Source organism: Phoca vitulina, unplaced genomic scaffold (genome assembly GCF_004348235.1).
Source record: "Phoca vitulina isolate PV1807 unplaced genomic scaffold, GSC_HSeal_1.0 scaffold40, whole genome shotgun sequence".
In the NCBI taxonomy this organism is placed as follows: Eukaryota; Metazoa; Chordata; class Mammalia; order Carnivora; family Phocidae; genus Phoca; species Phoca vitulina.
This window is the reverse complement of record NW_022589743.1, coordinates 462,001-476,119: the sequence shown is the minus strand read 5'-3', so window position 1 is coordinate 476,119 and position 14,119 is coordinate 462,001. Positions and strand designations below refer to the sequence as shown.

The window sequence follows — 14,119 nt, the reverse complement described above, 5'->3', positions numbered from 1 at the left end:
CCTTTTAATACTCAATGCGGCCGTGGCAAGCACCACTCCCCACTGGCTGTGCCCGGGCCGCTTCATTTTACCCAGGGCGTGCTGGCTGAAAAATGGTGCCCAGTGCATCCTGCGGTGGAGGGGAATGTCATGTGCTGATGACATTAGGGAATGGGCTTCATTACCAGGAAGGCTCTCTTCACTTTGGAAAATTGATGGAATCACCTTTGCCCCAGTGTCACCTCCCCGTCTCCCCCTGCCAGGCCCCCAGCTGTCGCTGTGCTGGGCCCTTCAGAAGCCTCCTCACGCATCACAGCTTTGGGCTAACCTCCTTTCTGGCTTGGAGGAGTCAGGGTTCTGGGCAGGCATCAGGGCACCCAGGGACGTGGATCTATGTGGAGGGCAGTGGTTGGTCCCTGATCCCTGCCCCTCCATGATGGGTCACCGGACATCGGCTATTGCTGCAATGGTGGTCTGGGTCGTGGATGAACCTGGCTTTCAAGCATCCAGCAAAGGGTGCAGCCTATCACATGGGTGCCATCCCAAGCCTTCTTAATCCAGCGTGCTGTGGTCTGCGTGCCCAGGGGGAGGCCCTCCCTCTAAACACCACTGTGGGGAGCTTGAAGGGACTGACAAAGGGTTATGGGATCTAGTTCCAGACCGAGCAGGGACAGATGAGCCGACCAGTGAGCAAATGTTGCTAAAGGTGAGGTTACAGGGACAACTTTGTTCTTTCCAAAGCTGAGCTCAGGCCATGTCTCTGGGTCACTGCTGATGGCACAGGCTTGGGTCCTCTCCCACGAGTTCTGGAAGGGCATTTGCAAGATGGGCACCCTGGGCTTCCCCTCCCCCTACCTCTTTCAGCCTCCTGGGCCTGTGTCATTGGATGGTCTCAGAGCATAGCTAGGCAGACCTCATGGCTCGGATCATCTCTAAGAAATGAAGGCCATGGAAAGGAGAGAAGAGGGCGTGGTCAGGTGGGAAGTGGGGGCTTGCAAAACAGGAACACACCCGTTTGCCATTTACCAAAAATTTTCCCCATTTCTTTTAAAGCTGCTGTTTCCGCAAGGGAAAATTTGTATTTGTATGTGAGTAAACTGCGCTGTCTTAATGAACTGAAAGCAGGACAGGATGAGAGTTTTTTGTCCTCACGACTAAGAACAAAGAGCAGCTCATTGCTCTTTGGCAGCTAGCACGGGCACCACCCCCTGGACCCTAACCTCTCTCGCTGCCCTCTTCTCCTCCATCGGAGCAGAGCTGAGACCCGAGAAGGGCTCGCCGCACGTCATCCTCGCCCCAGAGTCCTGGCCGGGAGCATGGCTTTGGCCGGGCAGAGGCAGCTGGCCTGGCCTGCAGGAAGCACCACACTCTTCCCCGAGGCCGGGCAGCAGCCTGATGAGAGGGGGCAGGCGAGGGGCAAGTGTGCTTTCAGGGAGGCCTGGAGGCTGCCATTTCTTGGCGGCTCAGATGACAGTGGAAAAAGAGATGGAGGGAGGAATTCAGAGACTCTGACCCACTGGCATCCCCTTTCCCTGCCAAGCCAAGAAGTCTCCCCACCATCTCCGGCCTCGGAGACAAAGCCTTGTTTTCTGGAAGGCCTTGCCTCAGCCCTCGAGTCTCAGGGAGGATGTCTTGCTAGGTCCGAAAGAGTCTCATTCAGAGGACTCGCCAGGCCCCCTCCACCGGTCTACCTGTCACCGACTCTCCTTCACTCCAAGTGTGGACTGTTTCCTGACTTCCACTTTCGGTTTTAGGTCTGGGGGACAACGGCCTTGGTTTTGAAGTGTTGCAGGATTTGGTGTGGCTCATCGGTCACAACGCTTTGCAACCTGGGTGGAGGTAGCTAGGGCCACGGGGGAGGCCCGGGCTGCCGCACGGGCTCTCCCCACGAGATAGAGCTTCAAGGCCGGGACTGCCTTTCCCTCTGCAGCTTCTGGAGCCCAGTCATCTGCTGCCTGTCCCCGGCCCTCTAGTCCCGGCGGAGGAGCCTCCTACGGGGAGAAGGTGGTGGTGGTCTCGGCCTCCACGCTCATGGAGGAGCGCCGGGTGTGACGGCAGCTGGACCACTGCCGGAGCCGCTCCTGGCTCAGGCAGCCCAGGTCCTTGAAGAGCTTGAAGAGGTCGCTTCGGAACTTGACGCCAATGAAGGCATATAAGAAAGGGTTGACGCAGCAGCGGACGCAGGCCAGGCTGTAGGTGACGTCGTAGGCGATGTTGAGCTGCTTGCTGAGCTCACAGCTGCCGCTGCCAGTGATATTGAAGTTGGCCACCGTCTGGGCCAGGACCACCCCATTGTAGGGCAGCTGGAAGGCGATGAAGACCACGACCACGGCGATGATGACCTTGATAGCCTTGTTGCGCTCGAAGTTGCGGGCCTGGAGCAGGGTGCGGATGATGACGAGGTAGCAGAAGCTCATGGCCCCCAGGGGGATCAGAAAGCCCACCACCATCTGGGCCACCTGGATGGTGATCAAGTCTTCCACGTGCTCGGTGATGAGGGAGCACCGCAGTGCTTGCTCACTGCTGCTCTTCTGGAGGCCGCTGTACAGCAGCTCTGGGGTGGAGAGCACCATGGCCAGCATCCAGATGCCCACGCAGGAGAGCTTGCTGATGAAGAGGACGCGGGCACGGTGGCGGTGGGCCGAGACGGCCTGGACAATGGCCACATAGCGGTCGATGCTGATGCAAAGAAGCAGCAGCATGCCACTGAAGAAGCTTATCTTGTAGATGCCAAAGATGATCTTGCAAACGTGCACGCCGAAGGTCCAGGACTTGGCCGCGCTGTACGCCCAGAAGGGAAGGGTCAGGAGGAAGAGGATGTCCGCCATGGCCAGGTTGAGCAGGTAGGTGTCAGTCATGGTCTTGAGCCTCTTGAAATAGATGTAGGTCAGCACGACCAGCCCGTTGCCCAGCAGGCCCATGAAGCAAATGATGGTGTACATGATTGGCAGGAACCAGGCTTTAAAGTTCCGCACGTCCTTCTTGAAGCATACGGACTCATAAAGTGTGTAGTCCACCGTGGTATTGTCTCCAATGTAATCATCTGTGACCTCATCTTGGCACAAGCACACCTGCAGGGAAGGGAACAGGGCAACGCGATCCAGCTTAGCTGAGTGCGATCCAGCTCAGCTCAGCTAATCTTGCTGCCCTGGGATTGCCCAGAGCAGTGGTTTCAACATGTGGTCCCCATCATGGGCATCATCAGCATCACCTGCAAATTCTCGGACCCCACCTGAGACCTATGAACCAGAATCTCGGGGCGGGGGGAGGGGGGGCTCTGGAATCTGTTTTTCTAAACTTTCCAGGTGGTTCTTTGGTTTGAAACCAGTGTTTCCCAAATTTTAACATGCATATGAATTACCTGGAGATCTTGTCAAAATGCATGTCCTGATTGACTAGGCTGGGACCTGAGATTCTGGGCTTCTAATAAGTAGCAAGGGTCTGTTTTTGCCAACTCAGAGAGGCTCGACATTACGTGCCCTGACGGTAGACTGGAAATTGTCTGGGCTTTGAGGTCACATGAGCCTTGGGCCGGATAAACACACTTTATCTCTGAGCCTCAGTTTCCTCATCTATGAAATGGACATGACTACTATCTCCCTCACGTGGCTGGGGTGAGGTGCTTAACCTCGATTCTGGCACCCAGAAACTCCAGGAGAGTAGGAATGTGAGTCTCTCATCTTGAGTCTCCTTTTAGAATCTGCTAGAAAGAGTTTTCCAGGGAGCCTACAAAATACTTCAGCTTTTGAGGGAAAATCCACGTCGGGGTTAAGGTGGAGGAGGGCCTGGGGCCAGAAGAGAGGAAGGCAGATGCTCTGTTAAGAAGCCTGGAAGCCCTGGCTTGGGGCGAGCTGCCGTGACACCGGGTGGTGAGTGACTTGCAGAATTCTACGGATCCCTAGGGCCCGAGGCACGGTGCCGGGCATGCGGCAGGGGCTCCGGCAACTTGTGCCCGAGTGCACTGAACTGCACAGCTATGACAGGGGTGGAGGATGCACCTCTGGGCCACAGCCTCCTCAGCTGTGACGGAGTCCTCCCTGCATCCCCAGGAAGAGCAGGTGGCTCCATCTCCCACTCTCCCTCTGCACTCCCACCCTCTCCCCCTACCTCTCTGTCTCTCTTTTCCTCGCAGTCTCTTTCGGCAGATCCCGATCAGCCGGGCTCAGCTGCTCAGGGCCTTTTTTTGGCCTGTCTGCAGGGCAGGGTGAAGGTTCAGGCAGCCTGCTGTGATTTTATCAAGCAAGGAGGGCACGTGCCCCAGTGCCGCTGTGCACAGTGACAGCTGAACCTCTGCAGACTGGCAGCTGGGCTGCAAGACTGCCTGGGGAAGCTCACGGCCCCTCCTCTGGGAACTGGGCTCTGGGCAGCTCACCGTGATGGGTTTTCACGCAACTGGGCTGCTGGAGGGACTTTAGAGATGAGGAAAGGCAGGCTTTTGGAGAACTTCGCTCAAGGTCACACAGCCGGAGTGGAACCTAGTCTCTTCCCCACATCCCGTCTCTGTCTTTCTCACTTTCAAACCCTGACTTTCTCACTGTCACAGAACGAGAACAAAATAATATCCAGGAGCCTTTTCTCTGGGCACTGCTATCTTGAGAAAAGTCAGTGGCACTCCCCTTTCCCTCATCTGGGCGTGACTGCAGCCTGGGGGTCCTGGGGAGGCTGGCTGCTCTCGGCCACCCGTGGTAAGTCCCAGGGTTTTAAGTCCAGGGTCCCTGGACATAAGGGGGTACACCCAGCCTCTATGAAGTGTGCTCTCCACCACCCTGTCCTGCTTCTTTTTCTACCCTTTACTACTTCCGGACTCCGGGCCACTAGGCATGATGCCTCTGCAGCCCACAGCCCCACCACATCCTGCCCCATCTGAGCCACCCCCACTCCCCCAAGTAAAGAGAATGAGCCCCAGCTGTCCCTCATCCCCTCCCCAACCTTCCAGCTTCCACTTCTAGCAGTACAGCCCCTCCAGAGTCCTGAAACGGGAAAGAAAGAAGGGAGGGAGTGGTGATGGGGAAGGGGGCCAAGCTGTGGGCTGCAGCCCAAGCTCCGGGGGGCCTCTGGGATGGGGTTTTGGGAACAGTGCCCAGCTTGGGGCCTGCCTCTGGCCGGAGCTCCTGGAAACCTGCCCCTCTGGCCTCCAGACTTGGGGAAGAGCCAAATTCTGAAGGACTGCCTCTCCAGCTCTGGCCTTGGCCCCCCCCCTCCCCTCCTGAGAGCTCCCACCCCCAAGAAATGGAAGAGAGTAGACTATGAGTTACAGTTTCTTCTAACTCCAGCCCTTGGTGGGGCCAGCTTTCCTGTCCCATTTTTGGGACTGAGAAGTAGAACAGTGTAAATCGGGGGACTTTGCTCCTGCAGAGTCTGGGCCCTCTAAAGTATGTGCACTCCCCCCACCCCCAGTGTCCTGGGCCTCATGCTTTCTTCCCTCCCCACTAAGTGGGGCTCAAATGGTCCTCTTTATTTCACAGAAGGGACTGGGGCCTCCAGGGGAGGCTTTGACTGGACACTGGGGGAGGGAGACAGCTTTGTGCAGTTCCTCTCCACAGACTCAGATGGAGCCCACATTTCTATATCCTGGATGGGGACAGTGGAAGTGGGGTGGCGGAGAGGGCGGTATCTTATTTTCCTCTGTGTTTTAATTTAAATGGTGTCAAGGACGTTCAGAGACCACATGTGGCTTTGTAGGGTCACTCAGAGGATGGAGCAGGGCAGCCATCAGCTTAAGGAATGGCGGGTCGGTTTGTGTCTGGGTCTCTTTCCTTCCAGCAAGTGCCCACCTCCTCCACCAGGACCCTGGGGCTGGGAAAGGGTGGCCTTGGGGAGAGAACAGAGCTTTTGTTGGCCGCAGATCTCACCTGGAAAATGACAAGGAGAGCCACCACCAGCAGGCTTTTCATTGGTTTCCCTGCAGGAGACAAGGTGAGAAAGTTACTGCTTGGCAGGGACAGCTCTTTGTTAGGAAAGAAAGCCTCAGGGAGGGGTGGGGGCACTGTTGGGAACTTCCATCACAAGCTCCAGGCACCACGTTTGCCTGGAACATCAGAACCAGATTGTGCCTTGAAGCACCTGGCAGGCTGCCCAGCCTTGCCCGCCCTCACCTCCTCTTCCTCCACTCCGATGTCCTGGAAAGGAGTGGGATCCGAATGCAGGGCAGCCCCCGCGCCCCACCCCCTTCTTGGCTCTTCAGGGCATCTTCTGGAGTTGGAAAGCCCACCCTAGCCCACACCACCCCTCAAGGCTGAGTTTCGACTGACCCTGACTCCTGGGTCTGAGTGGCCCCTCCCACTCCAACTTGTGTGGGAAGCAAGGCCCTGAGGGGGTGGTGGTAACGTGTGTGTGTGTGTGTGTGTGTGTGCGCGCGCGCGCGTGTCCTGCACTGCTCCATCTTTCCTGCATCCTGGTGAGTGGGCAGCCCCATCTGTAGCCCGGAGTGTCCTCTGGAGGAGGCCAGCTGAGGAGATAGGCTGATGCCACAGGGCTAGGTGGAGGAGTGAGGTTGTCTCCTGGCATCTCAAGGATGGGAAGGTGCTTCAGGGACCCATCTGCTCCCCATAACCCCCCCATTCGACTGGCATTCATTAAGGCCAACTGGTGGTTTACTTGGCCTACTCCCTCAGCCTGTCTGTGGAGCAGGGACCTCTTCCCTTTTACCCAGTGCAGGCCCAGAATCAAGAAGGCATCCAGGGAGGCGCCTGGGTAGCTCAGTCATTAAGCGCCTGCCTTCGGCTCAGGTCATGATCCCAGGGTCCTGGGATCGAGCCCCTCGTCGGGCTCCCTGCTCGGCGGGAAGCCTGCTTCTCCCTCTCCCACTTCCCCTGCTTGTGTTCCTGCTCTCTCTCTCTCTCTCTCTCTCTGTCAAATAAATAAATAAAATCTTAAAAAAAAAAAAAAGAAGGCATCCAGGAACCATGTGTTGATGGATGAACGGATGAATGAGTGAGTGATTGAATGCCCCGCTTCCCCTTCTTCCAGGGGAGAGAGCACCAGGGTGGCCTGAGGGGACACTGTGGTACAATAGAGACTTTTCTCTGAGGTAACTACTTTTTTTGCCTGCCTGAAGTGTGTGTGTATGTTTGCTCCTTAACTTGTTTCTAATCTGGGGCCTCTCGAGATGTGGGAAAAGGGAAGACACTCAGCTATGGGAAGGGGCCCTGCCCCGGCCTGCGCAGAGCAGGGTCGGAACCTGGGCACATTCTGGAAGTCGGGAGGCTCTCTTGAGTCTGAGCAGCAAGTTGAGACCCCAGGTTAGCACAGGCCTGGTGTGCTGCGGACAGAGGATGGGCCCTTGGCCGCTCAGTTCTGCTTTGTGGCTGAGCTGAGGGCTGGAGTGGGAGACTATTTCCTCTGAGGCCTGAGCAGGGAGGACAGTGCACAGGGTAATTTATCTCACCTAACCATCTGGGAGCACCCGGCGCACCAGAGCTGTGCTTTCTTGCCTTTGTAGCCCCCTCCCTGTAACCTGACCCTCAGGCGCTCCCAGCCAGGGCCTGGCCCATAGGACAGTCAGTAACTGGGATGCCACAAATGAATGCCAAGGCAGGACTCGCAGGCCGGTCACGCCTCCAGTCTCAACAGGAACAGGGAAATGCTTGGGAATCTGCTTCAGGCACCTTCTGGAAGCTGGGGGCCCTCCTCCTGCCTGCGAGGGGTTCTGCTTCCCAAGAGGGAGCAGATTGCCTGTGATTCTCTGTCCTTGGCTACAGCGCCACCTGCTGGAAGTCTCTCTGCATGACACCCAGTTTACTGCCTGCTCCAGGTGGAGGGTCTACGGCTGGGGATTCTGGGCTTGGCGGTTCCTGGGCCAAGGAGGAAGAGCTTCAAGCCACATAAATAAATAGGTATTTCTCCCACCTCAAGCAAGTTATACTGCACACCACTGCTAGACACGTCTTTCTAAGGCAGCGCTTTGATGCCAGCTCCCACCAGGCCTCCTAAATGCTGAGGACCTCTCTATCCAGCCCTAAGGAGGAAGGTCCTGAAGCTCAGTATGGCAGTCAAGCCCCTCACTGTCTACCTGCACCTGCCTTCCTGGTGTGTCTTCTCTTTCTGAGGACAGGCACCCACTGTCCCGTTGTCCGCTGCTTGTGCCTGAGTTTCCACAGTCCTGGGTGGGAATAGATGATTGTGCAACATCCTAGCTCCCCTCTCCCATCCCCCTTCCTCGCTGAATTACCGTGGGAGGCCCCACTCAATCCCACATCTCTATCTTCAACACGCTCTTGTCAGGGTCTAATGCACCACCCATCCTCCACTGACTCATCTTAGTGTGAAGTGCTCGAGGTTTCTTTAAACATGTACAAATCTTTCGTTACTTTAGAGAAAGCCTGCTTTGACTGTCAGTGAGAACTGAGAAACCTCAAAGTTTTGATAAGTCACAACGGGTAGATACAAGGAGTAAGAACTGTTTCTATTTCACTCCATCAACCCCTTCCCCTGGGCCCTGTCCCATTTCTTTGTCCCTGGTGGAGGGGAGGGGAAAGGAGGTGCGACTAGGGTGTGTGTGCGTGTGTAGATGATTTCTCATTCCAGGTGTATTGGAAATGGTGGATGAATAAGGATTTGTAGAGCCAAGAAAGGCCATTTTCAAGAAAGGTAACCAAATGGGAATTTAGGGGAACTCTGGTGTGTGGCAGGAGCCTGGTCAGCGGCCATGAGTCAGAACATTTCTGTCTGTTACAAAGTCATAAAGCAACAGGCCTTGGGCAGCAGCTTGGGTGAGGCCACTGAAGTTGGGAATCTCAGGGGTTGGGAAGTGGATGACTTATATGTTGGGTATTTTCTGAGTTCTTGAGTTTCTAGTAATAATCATAATGAAAAGAAAATTCCCTAGAAGTCCAACCTGAGCCCCCAGCAAGGGAAACTGCTTTCCTGTCTGGGAGGAGAGGATTGCTCGTTGGTTGCTCTCCCAAATCCCAAACTTTCATCCCCACATTTTCCAGGCCCCCTAGGGAATCATGGCTGCCCATTAGCTGGCCCCAAAAGCCACCCCAAACTTTTTCCTCTCCGGAATTCCTCACCTGCCAACACAACTTTTTTAAGGGGGCAGAAGAGAGGGGGAGGGAAAAAGCAGGGAGGCGGTAAGGAAATTTGGAGAGAAGGTGAGAAGCCTGGGGGTCCCCCTTTCAGACAGGCAGGGATGGATGACAGCTGGTGGAACCTTGTAGTCCCTATGATATCAACTGTTTTACCCAGTGATATAATTCAAATTCATTGAGCTTTCATTATGCACCAAACCGTTCCATGTACGATCATTTTCATCATCACAAAAGCCCTGAGGTAGGTGCTACTGTAATCCCCATCCAGTACTGAGGAAACCGAAGCACAGTGAGATTAGCAACTTTCCCAGACTCACACCATTGGCTCATAGTGGAGCTGGGCTTTGAATACTTCAGTCTCCAGAAGCCACACTCTTAACCTGTATTTTGTGCTGCCTCTTAGTCTTTGTGTAGCTCTCCCTCATAACATCCTGTGAGCGATGCCTTGTGATTCTCATGCTATATTCCAAAATATAGAGGCCCAGAGAGATTAAACCACTTGCCTGGGGTCACACAGCTGCCAAGAGATGGATCTGAGATTTGAATGGAACTCTCACTGCTATGTTCCCTTACATTTCCAATGAGTCCTCTGTGTATAGGGACCTCCGTGGAGCGTGACAAGAATTCTCACTTTCCCACATCCCGTGGGTCATCCAGCTCTGTTGCTTCTATCCCCTAACACCTCAGAGCTGGCCCCACCTCTGCCCTGACATAAGACTTCAGAGCTCCTTCTGAAATGCAACTCACATCCCTTAACTCACCTGACTGAAAAAGAAAAATCTTCACTGGCTCCCCATTGCTTTCAGGACAAACCCCTCAGCGATGCCACACAAAATCTTAAAGACTGGTCCTGCCTGGGCCTCTTGCCTCCCTTCTTACCTTCCTCCTTGGCATGACCACATTCTTTACACCCCCCTCAACTTGCTCCTACCCTGTTTCTGTTAGCTTTTGTCAGAGCTGACTGGCAGGGAGTCCAAAGGCTGAGTCCCCAGGATGTTGGCTACATTGGATTTTCAAGAAATTGGATTTGGATGCCTTTAGGTGGGGCTTGCACCCACTGGTTCACTCTACTCCCCTCCACTTACCACGTCTTACACCCCTTCCCTCATTTGCCTTGTTGGCCTCTGATGGAAATGGAGTCTGCTCTCCCTGCCACATCCTGACTCCCTTGTTCCTCCTTGTCTGGTTTGGTAACTTGTACATGCCTTTCAAAACGCAACTTAAATGCTCCCCCGACCCATGTTCACTACTTTTCTTTGAACTTCCCACGTGCCTCGCCGTTATCCCATGAGCACTATGTTTCCCTCTGTCTCAGTGGCTTATTGACAGAAGTATCTCTCTCCCCACAAGACTGGTCATGCCCGAATTCCCCCATCAATGATAGTTGACCAGAAGAAGGTACCAAAGCAACCAAAGAAGGTTCCAACAGCTCCCTGAGGCTGCAGCGTTCCCCTCCTCCCCAGCCATGCTCCCAGGCCAGGAGGCTTTGGCCCTGCATTCCTTCAGCTTCCCTCTGCCACCATTTCAGGCCAAGCTATGAGACCTAAGTCTCTTACAGGCTCATTTTTTCTCTTTTCTCTGTTTTGGAGAAGTCTGAACTCTTAAGACTCTTCTCTCTCGAAGGTGGGGAGGGCGCCTCGGGCTGCTCATTCAAATCATGAAAGAGACCAACTCAGCTCGGCTTTCGTGTTTTCATTTTGTGTAACAGAAACTCTGCCTCTTCACCCACCTCTTGCTCCCTGCTGGGCAGACAAGAGAGAAAAACAGATCGTTCATGGCCCATCCATCCGCCCTACCAACGGCCCCGAGTCCATTCTGAGCAAAGCTTCTCTCAGTGGCTTCCCTTCCTACCCGAATTTCAGGCTTGGCCGTTGGGGTTCTCTCTCAAGTTGAGTGAAGCAGCCGAGAACATCCCTTTCTCCTAAACCAGAGGTTGCCCTCCCTCCCCGCATCAAAGCCTGTGAGGCTAGCACCCCAAACCTAGGTCTGGGGGAAGACCCTCAGTGGTGGACTGGGGCTGGTTCTCAGAGGCCGGTGGAACCAGTGAGCACATCCCTCCCTGACTCTCTGCTCAGTCATTTCAAGCCCTGAAATAGTCTGAGGCTTGAAATCAACCCTTGGGGGGAGAATTTACACTATGGAAATTGGCAAGAACTGCCAATCAGCGCCCTTCCCCCTCTGGGGGAACAGGTTTTCCAGCATTTCCCAGCACCCCACGGGGACGCACAGAGGCCACAGAGGTTTCCTTCACAGAGGTCACACAGAGAGTCAGAAACCAGTCCTCAGTGGGTGATGGCCTGCATTCTGCGACTGTGGTAAGTGGGGTGGGGGTCTGGGGAGTGGGATTAGGGAGCAGGCTGGGAGGAGAGGAAGTTGGAAGAGATTTTTAAAAACTAAAATCAACTCAGAGTTCTTGATGTCATTCATTCATTCATTCATTCCACAAACTTTCTGCTCACACCCCCAAAACATCAGAGATGGAGGTGCGAGGATCAGGCCGCACCTTCCAGGCATTCCAGTGGTGGGCTGGGTGGCTCCTTTAACCCCTCTACCGCGGATCGCTGGGTCTGCCCAGGGTTCTGGGTAGGCTGGGTTGGCGGGGGGAGGCAGAGTAAAGGCAAGAGGCTGTGGTGTGGTGGGAGGAGTGTGAGGACAGGGCGCACCAGTGAACCTTCACTTTTTAAAGGCAACCTCTTGTGGCTTTGAGGCTGCCGTGGTGCTTCGCTTGCTGGTGAGAATGAACCATCCAGGAACTTGGCCTTTGTAGCCTCAGCCGGGCCTGACTTCATAGCTGAGATTTACACATGGGGGTGTCTGGAGCTGGACGTACCCCTCAGAACCCTCTCAGAGCTTCTTTTGTAATCCCTCTAGTTAAGCCTGAGGTTGGACCAGAGGACAGGCTTTTCAAAGGGAAGAGTCATCTGCCAGGGCAGAACAAGTGAAGAAGTGAGGCAGGGGCCATGCTGGAGGCCTGGGCTATGACTTCTCCAGGCTGTCCCGTTTCCTGTGGCCCACCCAGCCTTTAACCTGCAAGTGGCGGCAGCAAAGCCAGGGGGACGTGGAGCCGGCTTGCGTTTTGCCTCACAAGTACCGCTGGTACAAAGCGGCACCTTCCATTTGCTCCTAAGAGCACAAGCTTCTGATCCCCGCTTAGCAGATGAGAAAGGTAGAAAGCAGAGGGAGGACGAGGAATGGAGGGCCCGGAGCCCTCTGAGGACTTTGCCTCTGATGAAACAGGTCCCATCACCCCTAGCTGAGATGAAGACAGGTGCCGTCCGGGTCACCACCAACCCCAGCCCTGTAGCCTTCTCCAGTCCCTACTGTTCTAGAAAGACACCACCTTGCCCCCCCAGCCCCCATCTTCCCTGGTGCCAATGGTTACCTCTTCCCCCAGGTCTGAAAGGTGCATCCGTTTGTACCTGGGAGAACAGGGTGGCATTCTCTGGAAGCAGATACTGATTGCCACCAAAGTAGAACCTGATTTCTCCGGGAGGCTCCCCCATGCCTTCCATCCCCCTCCCCCGCCTCCATTCCACAGAGTCAGGCTGGATGTCAGAGTGACCCAGTGCTGCTCTTTCCCACACAGGGAGGCTCACTCACCCAGGTCCATGACACTCTCTGGGCAGCTGAAACCACACAGGAAGGCTGTGCCGGGTCTCGAGCTCCCACTGTCTGGGGAGGAAGTGCTTTTAAGTTGTGAGAGGAGCCACCCTCTTCTCTGCCCCTCCTACCTCAGCTCCTTCCTCCAATCCGACCTCAACCATGGCCCCTACGGTGTCTTCTAGAACCAAGGGGTATGAGGACGTGAGAGTGATAGCCCACTCAGTGGTCATAGGATCATGAATCATCAGGTTATTAATATTCAGAAATACCCCTGTGTAGCCCAGCAGACAAGGATCCCAGCCCCAGGCAGGAGAATATGGGCCAGTTATTGATTTGACACACGTTTAAGCCTGACTACCATGGGCCAGGGAGTCAGAGGTGAAGGAGGGATTATCCCCATCCCTCCCTTGCCCTGCTCAGTGTCACAGAAAACTACAATTTCCCAAATGACTTTGCCCTCCAGCTTCTTGGGTAGGTTTGGCCAATGGGAGGCACTGACAGATGATGAAAGGTAGAGGAGAAGGGGTATGTCAGAATGTTTCTGACACCTTTATTGAGATATAACTCATATATATATATACATATATATATATATATATGTATATATATATATATATATATATATAATGCACCCTTTTAAAGTGTACCAGTCAATCGTTTTGTACATTCACAGAGTTGTGCAACCATCACCACCATCAATTTTAGAAGATTTTTTATCACCTCCCCCTATTCATTAACAATGACTCCCCATCTCCCCTTCAACCCTGCCCCCAGCCCCTGGTCGCCACCACCAATCTTTCTATCTCTATAGATTTGCGTCTCGTGAACACTTCACACAAACAGATTTATATATGTGGCCTTGATGTCTGGCTTCTTTCACTTAGCATCATGTTTTAAAGGTTCATCCACGTTATAGCACGTCTCATATCCTCATTGCTTTTCATGGTCCAATATTTCATCGTATGGATATACCACATTTGGTCTGTGATCAGTTCAACATTTGGATGGTTTCTACTTTTTGGCTCTTATGAATAATGCTGCTATGAACATTCATGTACAAGTTTTTGTGCGGACAAATGTTTTTATTTCTCTTGGGTACATACCTAGGAGTGGAATTGCCGGGTCATATGGCAATTCCATGTTTAACATTTTTTAAAAAGATTTATTTATTTATGAGAGAGAGAGAGAGAGAGAGAGTATGCGCAAGGTTGGGGGGAGGGGCAGAGGCAGAGGGAGAGAGAGAGAATCTCAAGCAGACTCCACGCTGAGCGCAGAGCCCAACATAGGGCTTGATCTCATGACCCCGAGATCATGACCTGAGCAGAAATCAAGAGTTAGATGCTTAACTGACTGAGCCACCCAGGGGTGCCCCGTGTTTAACATTTTGAAGAACTGTCAAACTATTTCCCAAAGTGGCCTCACGATTTTGTATTCCCATACAAAATATGTGAAGGTTCCTCATATGGTTCAATATATGAAGGATCCTTGACAAAACCTGTTATTGT

General features: G+C 53.9%; 1 protein-coding gene across 1 annotated transcript; it reads right to left on the bottom strand.

The window, feature by feature from the left end:
* Positions 1-1,970: 1,970 nt before the first annotated feature.
* On the bottom strand, positions 1,971-12,679 carry CCR7 (C-C motif chemokine receptor 7). Its single transcript, XM_032428397.1, has 3 exons — positions 12,612-12,679; positions 5,832-5,881; positions 1,971-3,050 (listed from the first exon to the last, which is right to left on the bottom strand). Exons 1-3 carry the CDS (start codon positions 12,619-12,621, stop codon positions 1,971-1,973), a joined length of 1,140 nt encoding a protein of 379 aa, XP_032284288.1. The 5' UTR covers positions 12,622-12,679.
* Between the last annotated feature and the right edge of the window lie 1,440 nt (positions 12,680-14,119).